Source organism: Polyodon spathula, unplaced genomic scaffold, assembly GCF_017654505.1.
Source record: "Polyodon spathula isolate WHYD16114869_AA unplaced genomic scaffold, ASM1765450v1 scaffolds_883, whole genome shotgun sequence".
In the NCBI taxonomy this organism is placed as follows: domain Eukaryota; kingdom Metazoa; phylum Chordata; class Actinopteri; order Acipenseriformes; family Polyodontidae; genus Polyodon; species Polyodon spathula.
In genome coordinates, this window is record NW_024472370.1 from 26,102 (window position 1) to 47,128 (window position 21,027).

Sequence of the window (21,027 nt, forward strand, 5' to 3'; positions counted from 1 at the left end):
TTCTGTATTTGCAGCGAGGCAGGTTAACAGTGCTGCTTAAGATAATGGCGCTTAATCGATTTCAATAGCAGACACTGTTTTTTAATTAGCTGCGATGTGCAGACGCTAGCTTTCTCCACAGCCGGTTCTTCGGTTTAGTTTTGCTCCCTGGCCCAAGGAAGAGTGCAGCTGCCAGAGCAGAAGAGCTTATCCTCTCCGTCCCCCCTTCCTGTATCAATGCCCTGTAAGAATAACACAGTAATTCAATAAGAAGGATGTTTAGCTGTATACTCGCAGCAGGAAAGCCAGATCCCTGTGCCAGGGCTGCCTCATGCACCTGTCGTATTCCCCAGGCTTCTCACACTGTATCCGCTGGGCGAGGCGAGGCCCCACAGTTAAAGCTGCAGCGCGGATCAGAGTCGCTCCAAACCCTAGGATTGCATTAAAATCGCGATGCGCTCTGTCTTTCTAGCAGCTTTTAAACAAGTGCCAAAATAGCCCCACCGTCAATACCAGCGTGCACTACAAAGAAACAGTTTGACAGAATGACCTGGAGCTCTGCCATGTCTTCTGTACGGATTAAAACATTAACTTCAAAAGCACTCAGTCAACAACTTGCAGGAAACTGGTGAATGCGTTTGCCAACGTTCATTCTGCTGGCGTGGTACAGTAGAGGAGGACGTTATACAAGGGATAGCTGCCATACTCTGTTCCTTATAAAAGTGTCCCATAATAAAAGCATAGCAAAGTGTAATAGAGCAGAGCAAGAGCACTGTGAAGCATAGGCAAGCATCGTAACGCTCCGAGAAGCACGGAAAAGCTTCAGCGAACATGATAAACCAGGGTAAACTGTGGTACATGGCAAAGGCATGGGGGAAACTGCAAAGCTGGCGTGCAAATTTGTGTAAATGGATTCACGCATGTGTTATGTAAGGTAATATGTAACAGCTGCATCCTCCTGATGCCAGTTTGTTTCAGATATATGTTGTATTAGATGCCTAATTGATGTATTTTTTTATGTGGGGGAGAAGGGAAGAGAGAAAACAAAAAGGACAGCTTGGCGGGTCTCTGTGGGAATGCTGGCCCTCTTCCCTTCCAGCTGAACTGCATGCCGATGCGGGCTTGTCCTAAACAACAACCCCTCTGTCTCTGCGCTCCCCTCTCTCTCTCCTCTCCGCTCTCTTTTCTGTGGGAGCTCAATGGGCTGTGCCTTCGGGGAGAAGGGGGGGCATCTCTCACTCCCACGCCTGACCAGGGCTCTGCAAGCCAAGATCAAACGCGCAACCCTTCTGAGAGTTTGCTGTGCAACACTGTGCATTGTGTGCGCTGTGTAGCGATCCAGAACGAATATACTGCATCCAGTCACAGCGCAGCATTTGGCAGAATTCCAGTACCTCGTCTCCTGTGTACAGATGTCATCCCGGGCAACACCACACCTAATTCCAACATTCCCCAAAAATTGCAAGTTTTTCTGGCTGTATTCTGGACTGAACCATTTCTAAACCGGGGGAGGAAGGGGATAAAAGCAGTAGTTTTACAAAAATGAAAATGTTTTATTGTCCCGAGTCCAGTCTTCATGTGTGGTTTATAGTAAATTAATCCGTGGTCTTGTAGAAGGGATTTCACCCTAGCATTCGAAGGGCTCACCTTTGCTCTGCAGTCCTCTCGCCCAAACTGCACGCTATGACATCTCATATAAGAAGAGACACCCCACACACGCCGCAGTAACTTATAGAGCGACTCGTCACAGGTATGAAATATGAGAGATGTTTCAGCTGATGCATTTCCACAGCAGGATTGGAAGTGTGCCGTTGGCTGCCTCTAATCATGTTGAGAGTGCATGACTCTCGCACGCTTTGCTGAGTCAGGGCCCGCGAGGGAAGTGCATCTGATTAGAGGGAGTCACCGAACACTTACAAACATATCAGTCATGAAAGCTAAATAACAAAACCCACGAAAAGCTGGTTAGTCTCGTTTTATATACAGTGTTTTGTCATTTGACATTCTGAGTGTGCGAGCTATCGCAACCGCAGCTGCAGAGTCGCTTCCAACAGGACCTCGTTTGTTTTACATCTCGTCCGAGGGACGGAGCACAAGGAGGTGAAGTGACTTGCTCTGGGTCCCACACAGTGAGTGAGCGGCTGAGCTGGGGTTGAACTGGGAAACCTCCTAGTAACAAGCCCCTTTCTCTAACCGCGAGACCACCAAGCCTCCTATGATTGGAATCATGTCTAATTTTGAAGTGCCTATGGTAGAGAGTGTAACCATTAGCAATAACCAAAGTGTATGTGACAACTAAATGAGCAAACCTACAAGCCAAGCTGGAACTTGCACATACAAGACTGCACGTGTATTAGATTAGAGCACCCCGTTGCTGCTGTGGTTTTGATTTGCTGTGCGCATGAAATCAAACCACCGGAACTGGAAATCTTGGGAAAATTGTCAAAATGGAAACATTAGTCGTTGTCTAATTTTAATTGATGACTTGAATCGGCCACACATGCATTTCATTAAAAATAGTAAGAGAAAAGGAACACACACATGGTAAAATGCAGGAGACGTTTTAGAAGTTGTTTTTAAGAGGCCTAATTAAAGCACAAAGTGGTCTAGCATTTCCACACGAGTGCTTATTGTTTCTGTATCGCTGATTGCTGAGCGGAGATTGAAATTCTCACACCCTGAGGTTTTCATGCAGGTAGGAGTATAAAGGATGTAAATCTTGACTTGTTCTGATAAATGTGCACGCTGCTGTAATAGGCAGGCCAAGTCACATGACTCCCATCTCCTGTAATGGCATGCAGTGAAGGGGCTACTTATTAAATAAATAGATAAATGCATTGTCTCTTCTGTAATAATGTATCGCTAGAAGTTCAGAACGCAAATACAATGTGAATTTGTGTAATAATTCTTATTTAAGAACATTCATATTTTAGTGGCGTTCTGGTAACTTCAGATTAAGGAGCACACTATTGGAGAATAGCACAAAGAAGAAAATGCGGTGTTACATTCTCACCGCCACTACTGGCTGAGTGTTGCAGGGGGACAGGTTAATGGCTGCACTCTGCTGTTCCAGATTTGTCAGTATTGACCTGATTTCCTCCATCACTACAGCAAGTTCTTGCGTTGTAGAATTCACCGGGGTTTTTCTCGATTATTAAAGGCTCGCAATCCCTTGTAAGGAGCAGGATTGCGTTGTCCAGGGCTTCTCAGACTCGGTCCTGGGGACCCCCTGTGGCTGCTGGTCTTCATTCCGACCGAGCTGTCAGTTACTTAACTACACCCTTAATTGAACTGATAATTTGCTTAATTAGACCTTTTTACTTGTTTTCAGCTCTTGAACAGTTGCATATTGCAAGTTAGCTATAACATTTGATAAGTAACTTGAAATGCAACTGTTTAAAAACAAGTAAAATGTCTAATTAAGCAAATTATTAGTCCAGTTAAGGGTGTAGTTCAGTAATTGAGAGCTCGGTTGGAATGAAAATCAACAGACACTGGGGGGGGGGTCCCCAGGACCGAGTTTGAGGATCCCTGGCGTTGTCAATAAAAGTTCACGGCAAACTGGGCAGAGACTAAAAAGTTCAGCTGAAATAATAATTATTTTGCGTTCAGAATCGTTGTTTTGTACTTCTAGTCTTTTTACAGTCTTCCTCTGTTATAGTCTGGGTAACAGTAACTGTCGGACTGGATTGCAGTAGCGCGCTGTTGCTTTAATGAAGCCGCCCGCGCCACTCGGAAGCAGGAAGTTAGCAGCAGAGATCGGACCATGTATGAGGAAATGAAAGAGAGAGGGGGAAGCAGTTTAGGGGGTCTGGTGTCAGACAGAGTTTAAAGTTACAGTGTCCCTCGCAGGCTGTGCCGTTCAAGACTCTGGAAAATGTCTCTCTTCATGTCATTTAAATGGCTGCGTTTGACGGCCCATTGCAATATAAATAAACGTGCTTAATTACAAAAAATGCGATTTATAAAGGACTTTTTTTTATTTTTTTCATATTGAATTAACTATACCTTATTGTTAGAGCTTGTGTTGTCAGTTCCCTTATTAAAGTTTACCCTGGTTTTGTTGCACAGTACTTTACCCTGCTTTTCCCATGGTTATACAATGCATTTACCATCCCCTGGTTTGCCTTGTCTAGTAACATGCTTTGCCATACCTCGCTCTTCTTTACAATGCTTACCTATGCTTTGCCGTGCTTTCAGTGTGCTTTATTACACTTTGCTATGCCTTTGCTATGGTCACTTTCATAAGGGCTTCTAAGCAGTAATGCTGGTATCTGCTCTGCTCTCTCAGCACACCCCTGTAAAATGCTGACAACCTCTTTGGTGTCTTGTCCTATAATTTCATATATTTTCTGTATGCAACAAAAGCTGAGCTTGTATTGCTTGGGTTTAGGTTTTATAAGCAGACAGCATATGGTACCAAAACCTCTGGGTGTGAGAATTTCAATTTCCGTTCAGTGATATAGAAACACTAGGCAGTTGTGGGTGAAAATGTTAGACCACTTTGTGGTTTTAATCAGGCATCTCAAACAACTTCTAAAGTCTCATGCAATTTTGCCATGTGTGGTAAATTATTTATTATTACTTATTTTAAATGAATTGCGTGCGTGGCCTATTACAGTCATCGATTAAATGAGACAATCGCTAATTTGCCTGTTTTGAGAGCTTTCCAAGATTTTCAGTTCCAGTGGTTTGATTTCATACTCACAACAATTCCAAACTGCAGAAGCAATGGGGTGCTCTGATACATGTGCACACTGCTGTACATTGGCAATTCCATTATAAAACTCTTTCACCGGACAGACCTAACGATGTGGCAATTCTGCTGCTCTGCACACCGCGCAGGGTTAAGAGCACTGTCACGCTGGCTGGCTGGCTGACGCTGGCCCTTTAAGAGCTGGAGCAGCGCTCTTCTGCTGTGGTGATTGACTGTGGTTAGGACTGGACGCTCCGTTGTTTTTACCTGATCAAAGAAACAAAACACCATGAAGCCGAGAAGATAGGACCCCCAACGCTATGGATGGGGATCGTTGTGAGTGTAGGTACCCTGGTTTTTTTATTTGTCGTTGAGAGAGAGAGGGAGGGAGGCAGGCAGGGAGGCAGAGTATCTCATTACACTGTTTTTGGTTAAACACATCACCTATGCTGTTTGCAGGAAGTGCTTATCTGTGAATAATGCAATTCGGAGAGCTCAGATGCTGCCTGTATAAAACCCATTCATAAATATATACACAGCGTGCATTTGCTTTCAAATTCCAGATTATTATCTGTGTTTATTAAAGAAATGCATATTTAAATAACGTGCCAGGAATGCCATTTTGGAGTTTTTTGGGATATCTTGATTATACAGAGAAACACCATTATTGGAGTATTGGTGTGCATTATTGCATTACAGTGGGCTGGAGGGATCCACCTGATTTTGAACCCAGAGCAGGCTTGGAACCAAGAAGAACATTCTAAAGATTTGGCCAAGGGGTGCAGATCTGCTGTGGAAGGAAATGTGACGTGCAGTGCTGCTGAATGGTTTTGCGCTAGTGGAATGCGCGCTGTGAGGTGTGAAGACTGTGAATGGAACAGGACAGGTGTACTGAACCTGAGAGTTAATGGATAATGATATGACTGTTGTTTCCCCTTCTAAAAGTTTACCATGGTGGTGATTTTCCAGTTTTCCCATGCGTTATACTATGTATTTACCATAGCTTACCATGGTTTGCCATGCTTTTTCATATGCTTTACCATACCCGTCTGTGCACTACAATGCCTACCGATGCTTTACCATGCTTTCACTTTTTATAAGGGTTACTCAGTTGCTCAAGCAAAATTAGTTATCAAGCCTGTCCCCCCAAACACAGTTTACTGTACGCTAGTGTGATCACTAAGCAAACTCAGTTCAGCGACATTGTCAGCCGCTGCCTATTGTTGAGAGAGGCCCAGGACTGAATGGCAGACAGGCAGGGGTTGTTCAGGTCAGGATTGAGGTGTGCCTCTCTCTGTCTGTCTCTCTCTCTCTTGCATGGCTGTGCTCTCCTAGCGCCAAAAGTGTCTGGAAGAAAACAGCGTAATTGAATTTGTTTCGAACTCCTGAGGTTTGCGTGCTGAGTTGTCTGTTTCAAATGGAGATCCTGTTACAGTTATGAATGCTGCACTATTTTATAGAGCAGCATCGATCTGCAGTCTATCAAAGGTAGTAACTTGTACAGCAATAACACTGAGCAAGTTGTTTTGAGTCTCAAGCGTCTAATATTTCAGTGCTTCCCTCTATTGAATTATCAGTTCTTAGTACCGACTTCCTGCTTTGTTTGTTCAGTACGCTGAAGAGTAATTCACAGCTTTGACCTTTAACAGTGACTTCCCTGTTATATTGTATAGCGCTGGGCATGGCTTTTTCATGTCCAAATACACTTTCAAAATTGAAACAAATGTTATTTTGAATTAGCTGCAAAGTGTAATCCGTACCCTATTGCAGTAATGCATTGGCTTCCTTTGTATGATATCTGAGTCGTATGCAGTGGTGTGTACATTTCGAACACCTCAAGATTTGTCATTTATGTCCTTTTTTGTCTACCTACCTGCATGAAAACCTCAGGGTGCGAGAATTTCAATTTCCAGTCAGTAATCAGCAATACAGAAACAATAGGCACTTGTGTATGAAAACGTTAGACCACTTTGTGCTTTAGTTAGGCATCTTAAACAACTTCTAAAAAGTCTCCTGCATTTTACCATGTGTGGCTGTGTGTTCCTTTTCTCTTGCTATTTTTAAATTAATTGCAAGTGGGTCCTATTAAAGTCGTCAATTAAATTAGACAAGCATTTCGACAGCTTTTCAAGATTTCCAGTTCCAGAGGTGTGGTTTCATAAGCACAACAAATCAAAACTCCAGAAGCAACGTGGTGTTGTAATGCATGTGCACACTCCTGTATATACAGTAAATTCTGTTACACGAGCAAATGCAAACACGGTCGTTTTTTCTACCGAATGCGTGCCAAGCAGTGTTTGCTCATGAACTCAATTATGAAAACTTTCTGGTAATTGATTAATATGAGCAATCAATAAAGAAATGACTTCGGAGAATGGCCTACTTCCTTCCCCCTCCCCCATTTAATAAAACTGTTGCTAAATCTGGGTGTTTATAAGGAGGTTCAGACTTTAAAAAGCTGCTCATAGTTTCAGGAAGGAAGTTGTGTAGCTAGCCTAGTTTGCAGAGATCCCCCTGTCTCTCTCTCTCTCTCTCTCTCTCTCTGTGTGTGTGTATGCATTGAGCTTCGCTAGAACAGGAAACACAGGGGTGGGGTCCTGCTCTACGAGAGACCAGTTTTGTCAGTTTCCAACCGTTAGTAGAATCCGAAGGGGGGGAAAAAAAACAGTGGGATTTCCCAGGATGTCAAGCGAGGCTGCGTCCGCTGAATCCCAAAGCAAGTTTGTCACGGAGGAGGGAGATACAGCGTCGGAACACGAGCATGAGAGTGAGGTATCAGCCTGGGCCTGTTTCTATAGCAGGTTTACTTTCCAGTGTGTCAGTCTGTCTCTCTTTTCATCACGTTTCCTTTTGAGCTTCGAGAAGGGGACTTAAAACCTGTGTAAAGTATCAACTTTAAAAACCTTGTTTTAAGTTTGAAAAGTATCAGGTGAACGAAGTTTGTTTAGATTTGGTTGGGTGCGCTTTGGTGACGCAACTTCGTGGTTTTTCTTAACAGAAGATGTTTGTCCCTCGCTCTTGTGCAGCCCTCTGCCTTGGCTTTTATGTTTTTTTTTAATTTTTCCTTTGTTATGGCCATTTAAATTGTGGTTTTACTTGGACGACGCATTGCTCACAAGTTTAAACTATAGTCTACTGGGAGTTTTACTGCCTTACACACAGTTGAGAGTTTAAACGTTTCCTAAGCATTAAAAATGTAGCATTTTACTAAACGCTTAACCGCTGTTAGAGATATGCAGGGCAAATGTAACGTGTAGTGACGTTTATACCCCAGTAGTATGTTCACAGTGTATGGGGTTTGCTTTTTAGATCACGCCTTCATTTGATTGTCATAAATAAGTGTTTGATTAACATGCAAATAACCATTTGCAGGAGTGGAGTGACATGTTAATAAGCAGGCAATTGATATGCCATGCGTGTGTGTGTGTGTGTCTATCATTAGCCTGCCATCGGAGCTCATATTTCATAAGCATGTTTTTTGAGACGTGGTAGTTTCCTGCTCTGGTAAACAAAGACCTGCAAAGACTGCTTTCTAAAGCTACTGATGCCCTATTCACATGATCATCACAAGCTGAAATCGTGACTGCGAATAGCAATCCTGGGGTTTAAATGAGCGTTATTGAGGTGGTGTGGATAGCTGATAGGATAATATCGCTAACGCTGCACACCAGTCTGTGTACGTCTGTTTTTTTTTCAGGAAACTATTGCAGATCATAACCATTCACTCTAGCGTCATCTGACCCAAACATGTTAAATATACAAAAAATGACCATGTGTATATATATTTTAAATGACTGTGTTAATCAATACATAATCGGGACTAAGTGGGGTGTTTAAACGCACAATCAGAATTATTAAACAAGTAATCCCTAGGCTTGTTTTCATTTGCCTTTGAATGGAGCGAACACAACCTAATATATGACTCTGCTGTTAACTTGCAGAGCGCACTGCTACACTTTTGTAAAGGAATTCAATGGCAAAACCTGGACGAATTAACAAGTGTACCTTTTGTGACCGGGACAAAACAGGGCTGAAAACAGAGTCCATCCTTGTTTCCCCCTATTCCTGCTCAATGCTATTAAACAGCAGGCTGTGAATACTCTGTGAAATATGCAGAGTCCACAACCTGTTCCGTGTGTGTGTGTGTGTTGTGTTTTTTTTTACTTGTTTCAAACCCACTCTTGCATTATATTGTCCAAGGCAGTATTCATTTTCCTCACAAAATAACAGATCAGATTGTAACTGTAGCAGAAACACAGATTTAAACATCCAGGAAAAGCTGGATTAACGTAATAAACAGTGATTGCTGAAGACACTGCTGATGCCATTGCAGAAGTAACAGGGAGCTCCTGGCAATATTCATTGCTTGTTTCAGACAATGGAGGTGTTGTTAATAGGCATTGCGAGGTGTAGGTTGTGAGTAGGGGTGTGCTCAGAAGTGCCTTTTAAGAAGCAGACCTGCTTTATGAAAATCTCAGCCTGGATACGACAATAGAAATATCAGCGCCCGGATCAGAGGAACATTTACTTCCAATCGGCTTTTAAAACACTCAGTGAGAGGGGGGCAGACAGAGAGAGGGACGGAGCGGGGTAAATGTGGGCGGTAACGCCAGCCTGGAGGTCGGAGGTCGCCGCGCCACATGGTAGCGCTGCTGTCAGCTGTCACGAGAATTGCCAGTACAGGAAACAGGAAGCTGTGCTTTCCGCTCCACTAGAGTCACTGCGACACCGGGAGAGAGCCGTTCAGCTTGTCTTTTTTATTACTTTTCTTTCTGCTGTTGCATTTGGAGCTGAGCCGCTTCCTGGCTGTCTGTGGGGGGGATTCGAAGCGAGTGTTGTGCAACTCCCCAGAGCAAGCGAAGCAAACTGTGTCTTGTTTTTTCTACAGTGTGAGAGCTACTTAGTAAAATGCACTGTGCAGGAAATGCATACAGGGCTGATGTTTCGTGGTAACAGCCTTTGCAGAATGAGATTGTGAATGAGATAGCTGGAGCCCCTCTTCATTTTTATTAACACATTAGTTTAAGGAAGTCAGTTATGCCCCATATAGCTGCTCTGAATTGGTCAAGCTGTATTCCACATTGGCGCATTACCTTCAAAATCTGCCCTACTGTATGCATAGTTAATGCGTGCATTAGTGAAATGCCCGGTGATGCACAGGCAAGGATGGTAAACTGCAAAATTACTGTGCACGTTTTCCAGGGTCAACTTCTGTAAGGGTTCTGTAGGACCTGTGTTTAATATTGAGTTTGGCCACCAGTGTGCATCTAATCACAGTAATAAGAAAGTCGGCATCATTTTTGTTTGTGGGAGACGTATGCCCCTTGTACTTTAAAGGGTTAACGCGATGCGGTATAGACTCCACAAGGTGCTGGAAGGTGTCAGACAGGTAAGCATAATACTAAAATGTTATTCTAGGCACTGTAGTGTCTGAAAGGATGTTAATCCATTCCATCATTAATAGGATAACAAATGTGTCATTCAAGTTCATCCCAGATGTGCTCAATTGCATTGAGATCCAGGGACTGTGGAGGCCATGGAAGATGCCTGGAGTACCTGCCACACTCCTCAAACCGTTCATGCACAAATCTGGCTCGGTGGATGGGTGCATTATCATCCTGAACGTCACAGCGCCATCAGGGTGCAAGTGCAGCATTGCTGGGTGGAGAAACAAGGGTAGACAGCCTTAAAAAAAGTCTAGATAGTGTTTATGTTTTTAACAAACGGGGAGTTTCAGTTCTACTGTATGTTAATTAAAAAAACAACCAGAAAATCACATCAGCAAAAAACAGCTCCTGCTCACGCTCGACATTGACCTGTCACCGCCAGTCTCAGACAGGAAGTGAGCCGCGCAAGAAGTTTTGTTTACTTCCTGCCTGGTTGTGTAGGTGGCATAACGAAGCCTTGCCCCACTGTGCCAGAAACACGATGACCTCATAAACTGAGAGACTCAGAAGCCTTTACCTTCCAGCAGCGTTAAGAGGGAGGTGGAGCGATACGCCAAAGATACAAACAGATAGGAAAGGCGTCACTATGCACACAGTGGTCCTGGTTGATTCTTTCTATTGCCCAAAACAGCTCTTATAAAAGTTTGCCACAGTATTTTTTGCAGTTTTATCATGATTTTCCCTTGGCCATACTATGCATTTACCCGAGTTTGCCATGGTTTGCCATGTTTATTAATGTGCTTTACCATACCTTGCTATTCTTTACAATGTTTGCCTATGCTTTGCCCTGCTTTCACTGTGCTTTATTCCACTTTGCTGTGCTTTTACTGTAGGACTCTTTTTATAAGGGACCTCAAGTCACAATGTCAGTGTACCTGTATTGCAACAACAACAAAAAAAATACAATCATTTTGTTGGTGTTTTTCAGTTCTGTGTCTGCTGATTTAATAAACTGGGAAGAATGTTCAAAACAACTTCGAGGATACAGTGCAATTCTAGAACCTGTCTAGTTCCAGGTCTTGTATTCAGTTGTCTAGTTCGAAGGGTGTACCGACCTTTCTCGGATCCATGCAGCAAATTGCTAGTTTACAGAAAAAGCCAGGTTTGCATTGTGTGCTTTCCCATTGCTGTTTTATATAAAAATAAAGGATGTAAACAGGTTGAAAGCTCATATGTTTTGGGCCTCCTAGTTAAACACAAGCTGGTAGTTTGCGCACTTCCCTTGTTTGTAAAATGCTGAGCAACGTTGGTTACGCTTTAGAACAGGGGCCTGTTCATGATGAAGGGTTGGATTGATGTGGAGCAAGCGTGGAGGCATGCTTCAGTGCAGTTCAATGGGAAGTCTTGCATTGGTCCAGTTAGGAAGCTTGTAAGATGAGTTAATGTGGTAATGTGGTACCTGTTAGACATACAGCAGATTAATTTATAGAGATCTCCTCAATCATTTCCAGATATCTGTAAATATTTAGAGATCTCTAAATCATTAAAGATAACTCAAATACATTTAGAGATTCCCAGATAGCTTTTAAGTGCAATTTCAAATGCCTTAAGTTATTTTAAGATATCTCAAAATAACCTCCTGTTCATTTTAGAGAGAGCTCTAATTCATTTTAACATATCTTGAAAGTAGCTTCCTGGCCACTGTGGCAAAGTGGTTTGCAGTGCGCAGGTGTGATGATGGTGCGATTGTGAAACAGAAGACAGACAGCAAAGTTCACAATCCAAACAGGTTTTATTGTTCTAATACTGGTCTGGTGACCACAAAGAATAATCCCAGACAATATACATCAATGTGTATTGCACTGTTCCAAAACAACAGATTGCAGTCCCAAATTACTAAGACACAGTTTGTAATTAATGAAACACAGTATAACACACACACAAAGACACACGTTCACAAGTCCAGAGTGATTGTTATTGTGCTCTTGGTGGAAATACAATTTATTTGTGATTAAAGGTGCAGTGTTGTCCGGGTTTAGTGCTGGCTTGTAGCGACAGCTCTGGATCTTTTTAGCCGTCGAATAATACAAACAAGTAGATTTTTAGACACAACAAAACACTCACGATTATTCCACAGTACTCCTTCAGTTCAGCTTAACCATTACAAAGGAACAGATCACCTCGCTACGTCCCCTGTTGTACCATCAGTCACGCCCCCTTGGTTAGCGTGTGCAACCGTTTCGCCACCAATCCACGGTTGCCACATTGCTTCCCTTCCGGGTCGATGACTTGGTGTACCATAGCTCCGTTCCCTTTCTAGATGGCTGACTTCCATCTAACCCTGGGAATGAATTGTCAGGCCATCCAGTCCAGGGCGCTCTGTTCCCATCGCACAGCGCCCTCAACAGGTCAGGAGGAAGATTTATAACCAAGATTCATTCTTTCTCTGTTGCCTCATTTAGAGATATCTCTAAATGGGCAGGAAGTCCGTTCAAAACATCAGTATTTTCACCGGAAAAGTCATTGAGAGATCTGTAAATCAATTTGAGATCTCTCTGTTTGTTTAAAAAATGAAATGAAGCGGTCTTCAAAAGGGTTTATTCACACATCTCATATTCATTTAAAGATATCTGCAAATGGTTTCAAGATATATTAAAATGCAATTTGAGTTATCTGTAAATGATCCTTTGGCTTGACCTAGCAATGTATACAGCAAGTGTCAGATTTAATTAAAGGTTTTGGAACCCTGTTAGAACTGCATGCAGTTGAGATTGAGAACCAGCAATCCAGAGAAGCACCCTATACCGAAGGCTCCGGTGTTGAATTTTGCAGTTTTGGTGCTAATGTCTATATTTATACACTGAAGGCAGTTTCAGCCAATCGCAAAGCCACAAAACCATGTAAATATATCCTTGACTGTATAGTTATACTGCGCAACATGTACTTCTAGCCATGCAGTCATACTGCAGCCACTGATGAAACCAGCAGTTAGACGCCTGTATGTGCCCTGGTTCAGTTCAAACACAGCACTCCTCGCTTTTGTATTCCCTCATTTGTAACGTGAGTAGGCCACTGTGCCTGCACTGGCCCAGTCTCCACTGAGCTCCCAACCCCTGCCCCTTCTGAAAGCACACAACCCCTGCCCTTTCTGAAAGCACACAACCCCTGCCCTTTCTGAAAGCACACAGACAGGAGGAACCGTGAACAATATCCAAGCTGTTGCATGAACGAGGACTCTGCTACAGTTTTCCATTGTGACAATTTCTGTGAAATGTACCCGTTGCCGTGTAATATAGTTCCCTGTGAAAATTCCCAAGAATATTGTAAATAATACAGCAAACGTTTTCTTTACTGACGCACTACCTGTCACGTTTAGGAACCTGGCAGCTGGTTTAGCTTGCTTCCGGTAAATGATTGAGCACACACTGCAGAGAGCGGCATGATTTCTTTAAAATGTCTTCAATGAAAAAGACAGCAGCTGCATCAAAGGTCGGAAATCTTCCTGTTAGATTTCATGTGCCATATATATATATATATATATATATATATATATATATATATATATATATATATATATATATATATATATATATATATATATATATATATATAGTTGATAACTCGCTGATGGGGGGAAAATAGAATGTCTTTAAAAGGTAGGCATAAAAAAATGTAAATATTCTGCAATTTAGCATTTACTGTTCGGGTAAGTAATTGAATATTTATTGTATAAAAACGAAATGATCAATGTTGAATGTGACAGTGCTTTTAAGAAATATATATATAAACTATTGTTTAATCATGAAATATTTATTTCTTAGACCGTGAAGTGGCGTGAAATAAGCCATTTTTTTACACTTGACTGACCCCCCCCTTCCCCCCCCCTTCGTTTTTCCAGAGTGAGCCGGGCAGCCTGTCGGTCCTGGAGCAACTGGGTCTGGACCAGAGCTCGGACTTCTCGGACACGAGCGTGCAGCAGCGCCTGGACGAGGAGAAGGAGCGCATCCGCAGGGAGATCCGCAAGGAGCTGAAGATCAAGGAGGGAGCGGAGAACCTGCGGAGAGCCACTACCGACAAGAAGAACCTGCAGAACGTGGACAACATGCTGAAGGACTCCAACCGCAAGCTGGAGGAGCTGCACTGCCAGCTGCAGGAGCTCGACGCTCACATCGTGGTGAAGGACCCCGACGACATCCGAGGTGAGGGGGGGTGGGATAGGGTTGACACATGAGAGACCCAAAAAATAACGTCCACCAGTATGCAGAAGTATTCTTTTTTTTTTAAAAAGAATTCTGCCTTTTGGTTTGGTCGGCTTCCCCCCTCGTTCTCTTTCTCTCGCTCACGGTAGTGTGTTCTGGTAATAAAGCCTCTTCCCGTTTTGGCTGTGTGTTGCGTTTCAGACGCTCCCCAGTCTCCTGGCGCGCTGAGCCGATCCACAGCCAACAAGAACCGGATCTCAGCCCTGGAGAAGCAGCTGAACATCGAAGTCAAAGTGAAGCAGGGTGCAGAGAACATGATCCACATGTACTCCAATGGATCCACCAAGGTACTGCAGCAACCCAGGGACAGGGCTGCCCAGTGGAGCTCTCTTTGATTGTCTGAGCGTTTAAATGATAGTGTTAATGGTTTGCCCCTTAAATGCACAATGTAAACTGCAAAATGACAGTGCATATTTCCCAGGGTCTGCTTTTATAAGGGTTCAGTAGGACCCCGTGCCAAATATTGGGTTTGGCCACCATTGTATATCTAATCGCAGCCTTACATTAACCCCTTCAGGTACACAAGGAATCGAGCGCTTGCTGTTCAAACGCTTTCTTCTTAAAATACATTTGAGAGCGACTCAAGCATCACAAGGAGGAAACTGACAAGATCCAACCTGTCAGTCAATTCTAAACCCGGTTTCGTGCCCCTCATTGCAAAAACAAGAAAGGTAGCATTGTTTGTGTTTGTGGGAGACGTGTGTCCCTTGTACCTGAAAGGGTTAAGGAGCACAAAGCTTACTGAAGCTTTCTTGGCTCAGTTGGTAGCCTGCAGCGCACAAGACACTCAATTCTCAGATTGTCTGAGAGCGACTTCATGATTAGTAACCCTTATAAAAGTTTGCCACAGTAAAAGTGTAGCCAACTATAATATAAGCGCAGCGTGGTAAAGAATAGGTAAGCATTGTAAAGCACAGGGAGGAGTGATACAGCATATTAAAGAACAAACCATGGTAAACTATCCCTTATAAAGGTTTCTAATGGTAAAAGCACAACAAAATGTAATGAAGCCCAGTGAAAGCATGGAAAAGCATAGGTGAGCTTTGCAATAAAGTGAATTAAAAACCTATCAAACCCAGGACTTGGTAAATGCACACTATAACCACGGGGAAATGCTAAAAGATGACAGCTTCATGAAATGCTCATGGCCGTTCTTGCTGTTGTGGTTTCAGGATCGCAAGCTGCTCCAGACGGCTCAGCAGATGCTGCAGGACAGCAAGACCAAGATTGACATCATTCGCATGCAGGTGCGCAAGGCGGTGCAGGCAGACGAGGTGCAGCTGGACTTCGAGGACGGGACGGGTAAGGGTCCAGCCTCCATGGGAATCCAGCGTCTATTAGGAATTCTGAATGCTGCCTGCTAAATAATTCCACAAGGCAGTTCCCAACTTCCATTAGCTCATTGGTCTCCGATCTGCAGATTAGAAAGTTGTCTGAAGCTAATGTGACACCAGGATACATCTCCTGGCAGCTTTTCAAGTGGGGGGGAGGGGCCAAATCAATGAGATGTGTTTTGAGCTTCGATTTTAAAAATACTGACAGACTCAGCATTCCGGAACGAAGATTTGGAGTTGCAAAGTGAAGGAGCTCAAAAACTGAAAGCTTTTGAACCCGTACGTTTTTAATCGGGTTCTTGGAATTACCAGGAAAGCATTGTTTACTGATCTCAAAGTACGAGATGGTTTGCAGGGAACAAGTAACTCATGCAGACAGGCAGGGCCAGAACATAGCCTTGTAAGGGAGAAGCAGTGTTTTGAATGCAGTGCTCAAGCAGCTTCTAGGCAAGCCAATGCACTGACCTTAAAACAGGGAAATACATCAAACAGACTTTAGCGTGAGGAAGTATTTTTGCTACCGCATTTTATTTTCGCTGCAACCTGTTCAAAGAGGTTGCATCAGGGAGACAAAGAAAGAAGGAATTGCAATAATCAGCTCTAGAGGCTGCAAAAGAGTGAATCTGTGTCTTAGTGTCAGTCTGGGACAGCATAGTGCTCAACCTGGCTATATTCCTCAGACGCCAAAAAGAAATAATACTAATAATAAAGATTGTTCAGATGTCATGGCTGTTCAAGTGAAGAACGTTGGTTTAAAATGTCACCTGTTTAAAGTGTCACCTGTAACGTGATCCGGTTGGGAGCGGATTATCGTGCTAATCACATCAAGCCTTTCTGTTTGTGATTCCTGTATTTTATCAATAATCAGTGGCATTTGAATTGGTACCAGTCAAGCAATTTGAATACAAAAGCAGAGACTGCTGTCTTACACACTCATCACAGAATTCATGAAGGATTATTTTTTACAGGTGCAATTAGCGTGGATTTCACCATGACAGCATGGTTTTGGATTATGTGTTCCCATATAAAAGTTTATTAACGCTGTGTTTTTGCCGAGTATTTTTGCAGTTTTAGCATGCTTTTTCCATGGTTATACTGTGCATTTAACAGTTTGTCATGCTTTGTTTTTTTAATATGCTTTACCATACCTCGCTTTTCTTTACAATGCTTACCTCTGCTTTACCATGCTTTTACTATGCTTTGTTAAACTGCTGAGATTAGGAGGAAAGTCTGCTGCGTTTTGTTATTTACTGTTTTGTAAGCTGTTGGGTTTCTTTGTTTATGAAAAGCTCTGTCAGCTGCTGTTGCTGTAATCCTGTCCAAAATCAATACGCTATTACTGTGCCAAAATGTGTTCCGCGAGATAATGCAAAAATCTGTTTAATGTGCTGGTAAAGTGCTTAAACAGAGATTTTGATTGGCCGATGTAAAATCAAGATTGTTTTTCCCTGTGTTACAGCAAGGCTAGTGCTCTATATAGATTGCCTGAAGGTTGGCATCTTCAAAATCTTAAAAGGAGTTTAACCCTATTTAACCCGAACCAATACTTTTAACAGCACAGAAAGCAGGACCAGAGAACACAGCTGGAAATTTAAATAGAAGCAGACTTGGGAGGGCGGGTAGGAGAGACGTTCTTCGGGTACGGAATGGGTTACCATGTCGTTGATGCTGAATCGTTGGGGTCCTTTAAGACCTCCAGCCCCCCGTTTGCTTCCAGCGCACTCATCAAACTCTGTTGCAAAGCCACTGCATGTTTACAGGAATGAGGTTCGTCTCCTATTCGCAGTGTGCTGTGCAATCACCAAAAAGGGATTATTATTTTAAAAATAGCGCCGATCAATGGCGTGTCATTAACAGAGCGTTTTTAAAACGTTTTACGGGCCATTAGCTGCTGTTTAGGGCTTGTGAAAGCGGTGGAGAGTCTTGCCGTTTTAGATCACAGACCTGGATATTGACGGGCAGCACTTACACCGGGGAGGGGGGCGCATTGGAGCCGAGCCTTCTGGGTCTCTTAATCGCTCTTTTGTTTTTGTAAAATCATTTTTAGTTAGTCACAGATTTGAGTTTTAAGCAGTTTGTTTTTGTCAACAATGCAAGCGATTTATCCAGTTTGCCTGCTTTTGTTTGTCCACCCTTCACGACAGGATGAAAGCCTAGTCGCTCCTGGAAGTAATGCAAAGAAGTGTTTGTCATCAAATGCGTTACGTTTCTACGTTTCTTGTTTAGTTGTATAAGGGAAATAAAAATGAGATGGATTCAGTTTTTCATATCTATCTATCTGTACATACTGTGTGTATATACAGTTGTATGCAAAGCATGCGGAGACCTAAGAATCTTTCTGAGCTGGAAGAGTTCTGTAAGGATGAGTGGAGAAAAAAATCCAAAGGCAAGAATAGAAAGACTCTAGCTGGCTACAGGAAACGTTTGGAACAGTTGTATCTGCCAAAGGAGGTGTTGCCAAGTACTAAGTGACAGGGTGCCCAAACTTTTGCATACAGCTGTATATATTTTTCTGTAGATGCTGTGTGTGTGTATAAAATGTCTGTATAAAATGTCTGTATATGTGTGTGTAGATAGATAGATAATCAGGTTTGAAAGGAGGTATAACTGCAATGTACAAAAATGATAACATTGAAAAGGTTTTTTTGGACGTGCTCAAAAGGGTTAATTGATAACCAACTAGCAGCACCACTGCCGCCACGCTGTAAACTTTTAAAAAGTAGCACAGTCACTGGAGAGGGTGTCGGTGCTCGTGGATCACACAGTGCTACCGTGCCTTCTCTCTGCAATAGGCTCTTAAATAAACAGACCACTGCTGGATATTGTTAAATGTTAGATGTGTCAAACCATACGGAACCCCACCCCCTGTGCCTCGCCTCCCAGGATGGGATGTTTATCAGAGAGTTCTGTTACAGAGAACAGGAGTCTGCAGAGAGAAGCACTGCTGTCCTAATAAGGAGAGGAAACAAGCTCTCAAGAAAGGAGTGCTCTAGTCTGTGTGTGTGTGTGCGCGTGTGTTTGTGTGTGTGTGAGTCAATGTGCTTGTGTTTCTGTGTGTGTTTCTGTGTGTCTCAGTGTGTGCGTGTGTTTCTGTGTGGGTGTGAGTCAATGTGCATGTGTTTCTGTGTGTGTGTGTTTCTGTGTGTCTCAGTGTGTGCGTGTGAGTCAATGTGCTTGTGTTTCTGTGTGTGTGTGTGTGTGTGTGTGTGTGTGTTTCTGTGTGTCTGTGTGTGTGTGTGTGTGTTTCTGTGTGGGTGTGAGTCAGTGTGCATGTGTTTCTGTTTGTCTTGGTGTGTGTGCGTTTCTGTGTGCATTCACGTGCGTGTGTGTTTTAGGTCGATTTTACCATAGGGGTAACAGTCGGAAAACGATAACATAATCAAAGCTATTTGCTGTGTGTTCAGTGTGCAATTCACACATTGTGTGTGTGTGTGTGTTGGTGGAGCACATCTGTTTAATTTATAGCCCAGTACAAGTTCTACCCAGGGTCACAACCTTCAGAAGCGTTAAAACTGGACAGATGGTGAACAATGAAGAATCAAAGCTTGAACTTTATGGGACTCTATCATTACTGCACTAGGCATCATCAGGGGTTGATTTGTGTACAGAAAGATCAGATCAGATCTGTAATTTAAGGAAGAGGGATAGCATTGTTCTTTCTGGACCTGTTGCCCATAGTAAAAGCATAGCAAAGTGTAATAAAGCACAGTGAAAACATGGCAAAGCATAGGGAAGCCTGGTAAAGCACATGAATAAACATGACAAACCAGGGTAAGCTATGGCAAATGCATAATATATCCATGGGAAAAGTGCAAACAGTGATATGGTAACCCTTTGTAAGGGATGTTACTGACACAGCTGGTTTCACTGGTGCTGTGTATCTGCATCAAGGAATACTAAAAGAAGCATAATAAATTCAATGAGACGTTTTTCAACTGCAGTCTTTCTTAATGTCTTTGAATTTCTGTGCTTCCCTGTAATGCCTGCTGTGTGTCTGCTGCAGGGAAGCCGGACCTCAGCGTGCTGGAGCTGCGAATCGAGGAGCTGCGGCATCACTACCGAGTGGAGCACGCGGTGTCCGAGGGGGCCAAGAACGTGCTGAGACTGCTGGGCTCAAGCAAAGCACACGACAAGAAGGCCATGTCTGAGGTGAGGCACAGCCAGACTGGCACGCACGCAGACACAGCCAGACTGGCACGCACGCAGACACAGCCAGACTGGCACGCACGCAGACACAGCCAGACTGGCACGCACGCAGACACAGCCAGACTGGCACGCACGCAGACACAGGCACGCAGCGAGTCGGACATACAGACACTCGGAGATCCTTATCCAAAGACTTTCAGCTCTTTTCTTCCTGGTCCTGTGTTTTTATGTATTGATTGAGAGGATGAGTTAGTTATTGAAGTTTTAAAGTCAGAACCAGGCCCTGTGTTATATTGATTGACTGGGTTATTAATAGTTGGTTTACTGATTGACTGGGTTATTGATTGCTGGGTTATTGATTGATGGGTTATTGATTGACTAGGTTATTCATAGCTGGGTTATTGACTGCTAGGTTATGATTGACTGGATTATTGATTGCTTCGTTGTGATTGACTGGGTTATTGATTGACTGGATTATTGATTGCTTCGTTATGATTGACTGGGTTATTGATTGCTTCGTTGTGATTGACTGGATTATTGATTGCTTCGTTGTGATTGACTGGATTATTGATTGACTGGATTATTGATTGCTTCGTTGTGATTGACTGCGTTATTGATTGCTTCGTTGTGATTGACTGGGTTATTGATTGCCTCATTGCCGTGTCGCTCAGGCCCAGGAGAAGCTGTGTGAGTCGAGTCAGAAGCTGGACCTGCTGAAGCACTCTCTGGAGCAGCGCCTGAACGAGCTGCCCGAGGATCACCCCAAGGGCTGCCTCATCAAAGAGGAGCTGGTCATGGCCTCCTCGCCAGCCTTCAGCTCCCGCCACAGCGCCTCCTACCTGCACAACCAGTACAACACGCTGAGCAAGCCCTCCCCACTCACAGGTACAGCAGGGGGCGATCGCTCCCACCCAGCTCACTTTCAACACACTGAGCACGCCCTCCCCACTCACAGGTACAGCAGGGGGCGATCACTCCCACCCAGCTCACTTTCAACACGCTGAGCACGCCCTCCCCACTCACAGGTACAGCAGGGGGCGATCACTCCCACCCAGCTCACTTTCAACACGCTGAGCACGCCCTCCCCACTCACAGGTACAGCAGGGGGCGATCACTCCCACCCAGCTCACTTTCAACACGCTGAGCACGCCCTCCCCACTCACAGGTACAGCAGGGGGCGATCGCTCCCACCACCATGACGTTCCACACCCAGCTCACTTTCAAAA

At 43.7% G+C, this 21,027-nt stretch overlaps 1 protein-coding gene across 4 annotated transcripts in view; it reads left to right on the top strand.

The window, feature by feature from the left end:
- pkn1a (protein kinase N1a) overlaps positions 1–21,027 on the top strand; it is a 60,929-nt gene that overhangs the window by 22,266 nt on the left and 17,636 nt on the right. Inside the window, exons 1-6 of one of the 4 annotated variants that reach the window (XM_041242004.1) lie at positions 4,904–5,017; positions 13,961–14,261; positions 14,463–14,608; positions 15,494–15,623; positions 19,659–19,804; positions 20,473–20,686. In XM_041242004.1, the coding sequence (XP_041097938.1) occupies positions 5,000–5,017; positions 13,961–14,261; positions 14,463–14,608; positions 15,494–15,623; positions 19,659–19,804; positions 20,473–20,686 (955 nt within the window). In that variant the 5' untranslated portion in view covers positions 4,904–4,999. Of the gene's footprint in view, positions 1–4,903; positions 5,018–7,220; positions 7,448–13,960; positions 14,262–14,462; positions 14,609–15,493; positions 15,624–19,658; positions 19,805–20,472; positions 20,687–21,027 lie in introns of those variants that run through there. The other 3 variants (XM_041242002.1, XM_041242005.1, XM_041242003.1) reach the window with 3 other exon arrangements.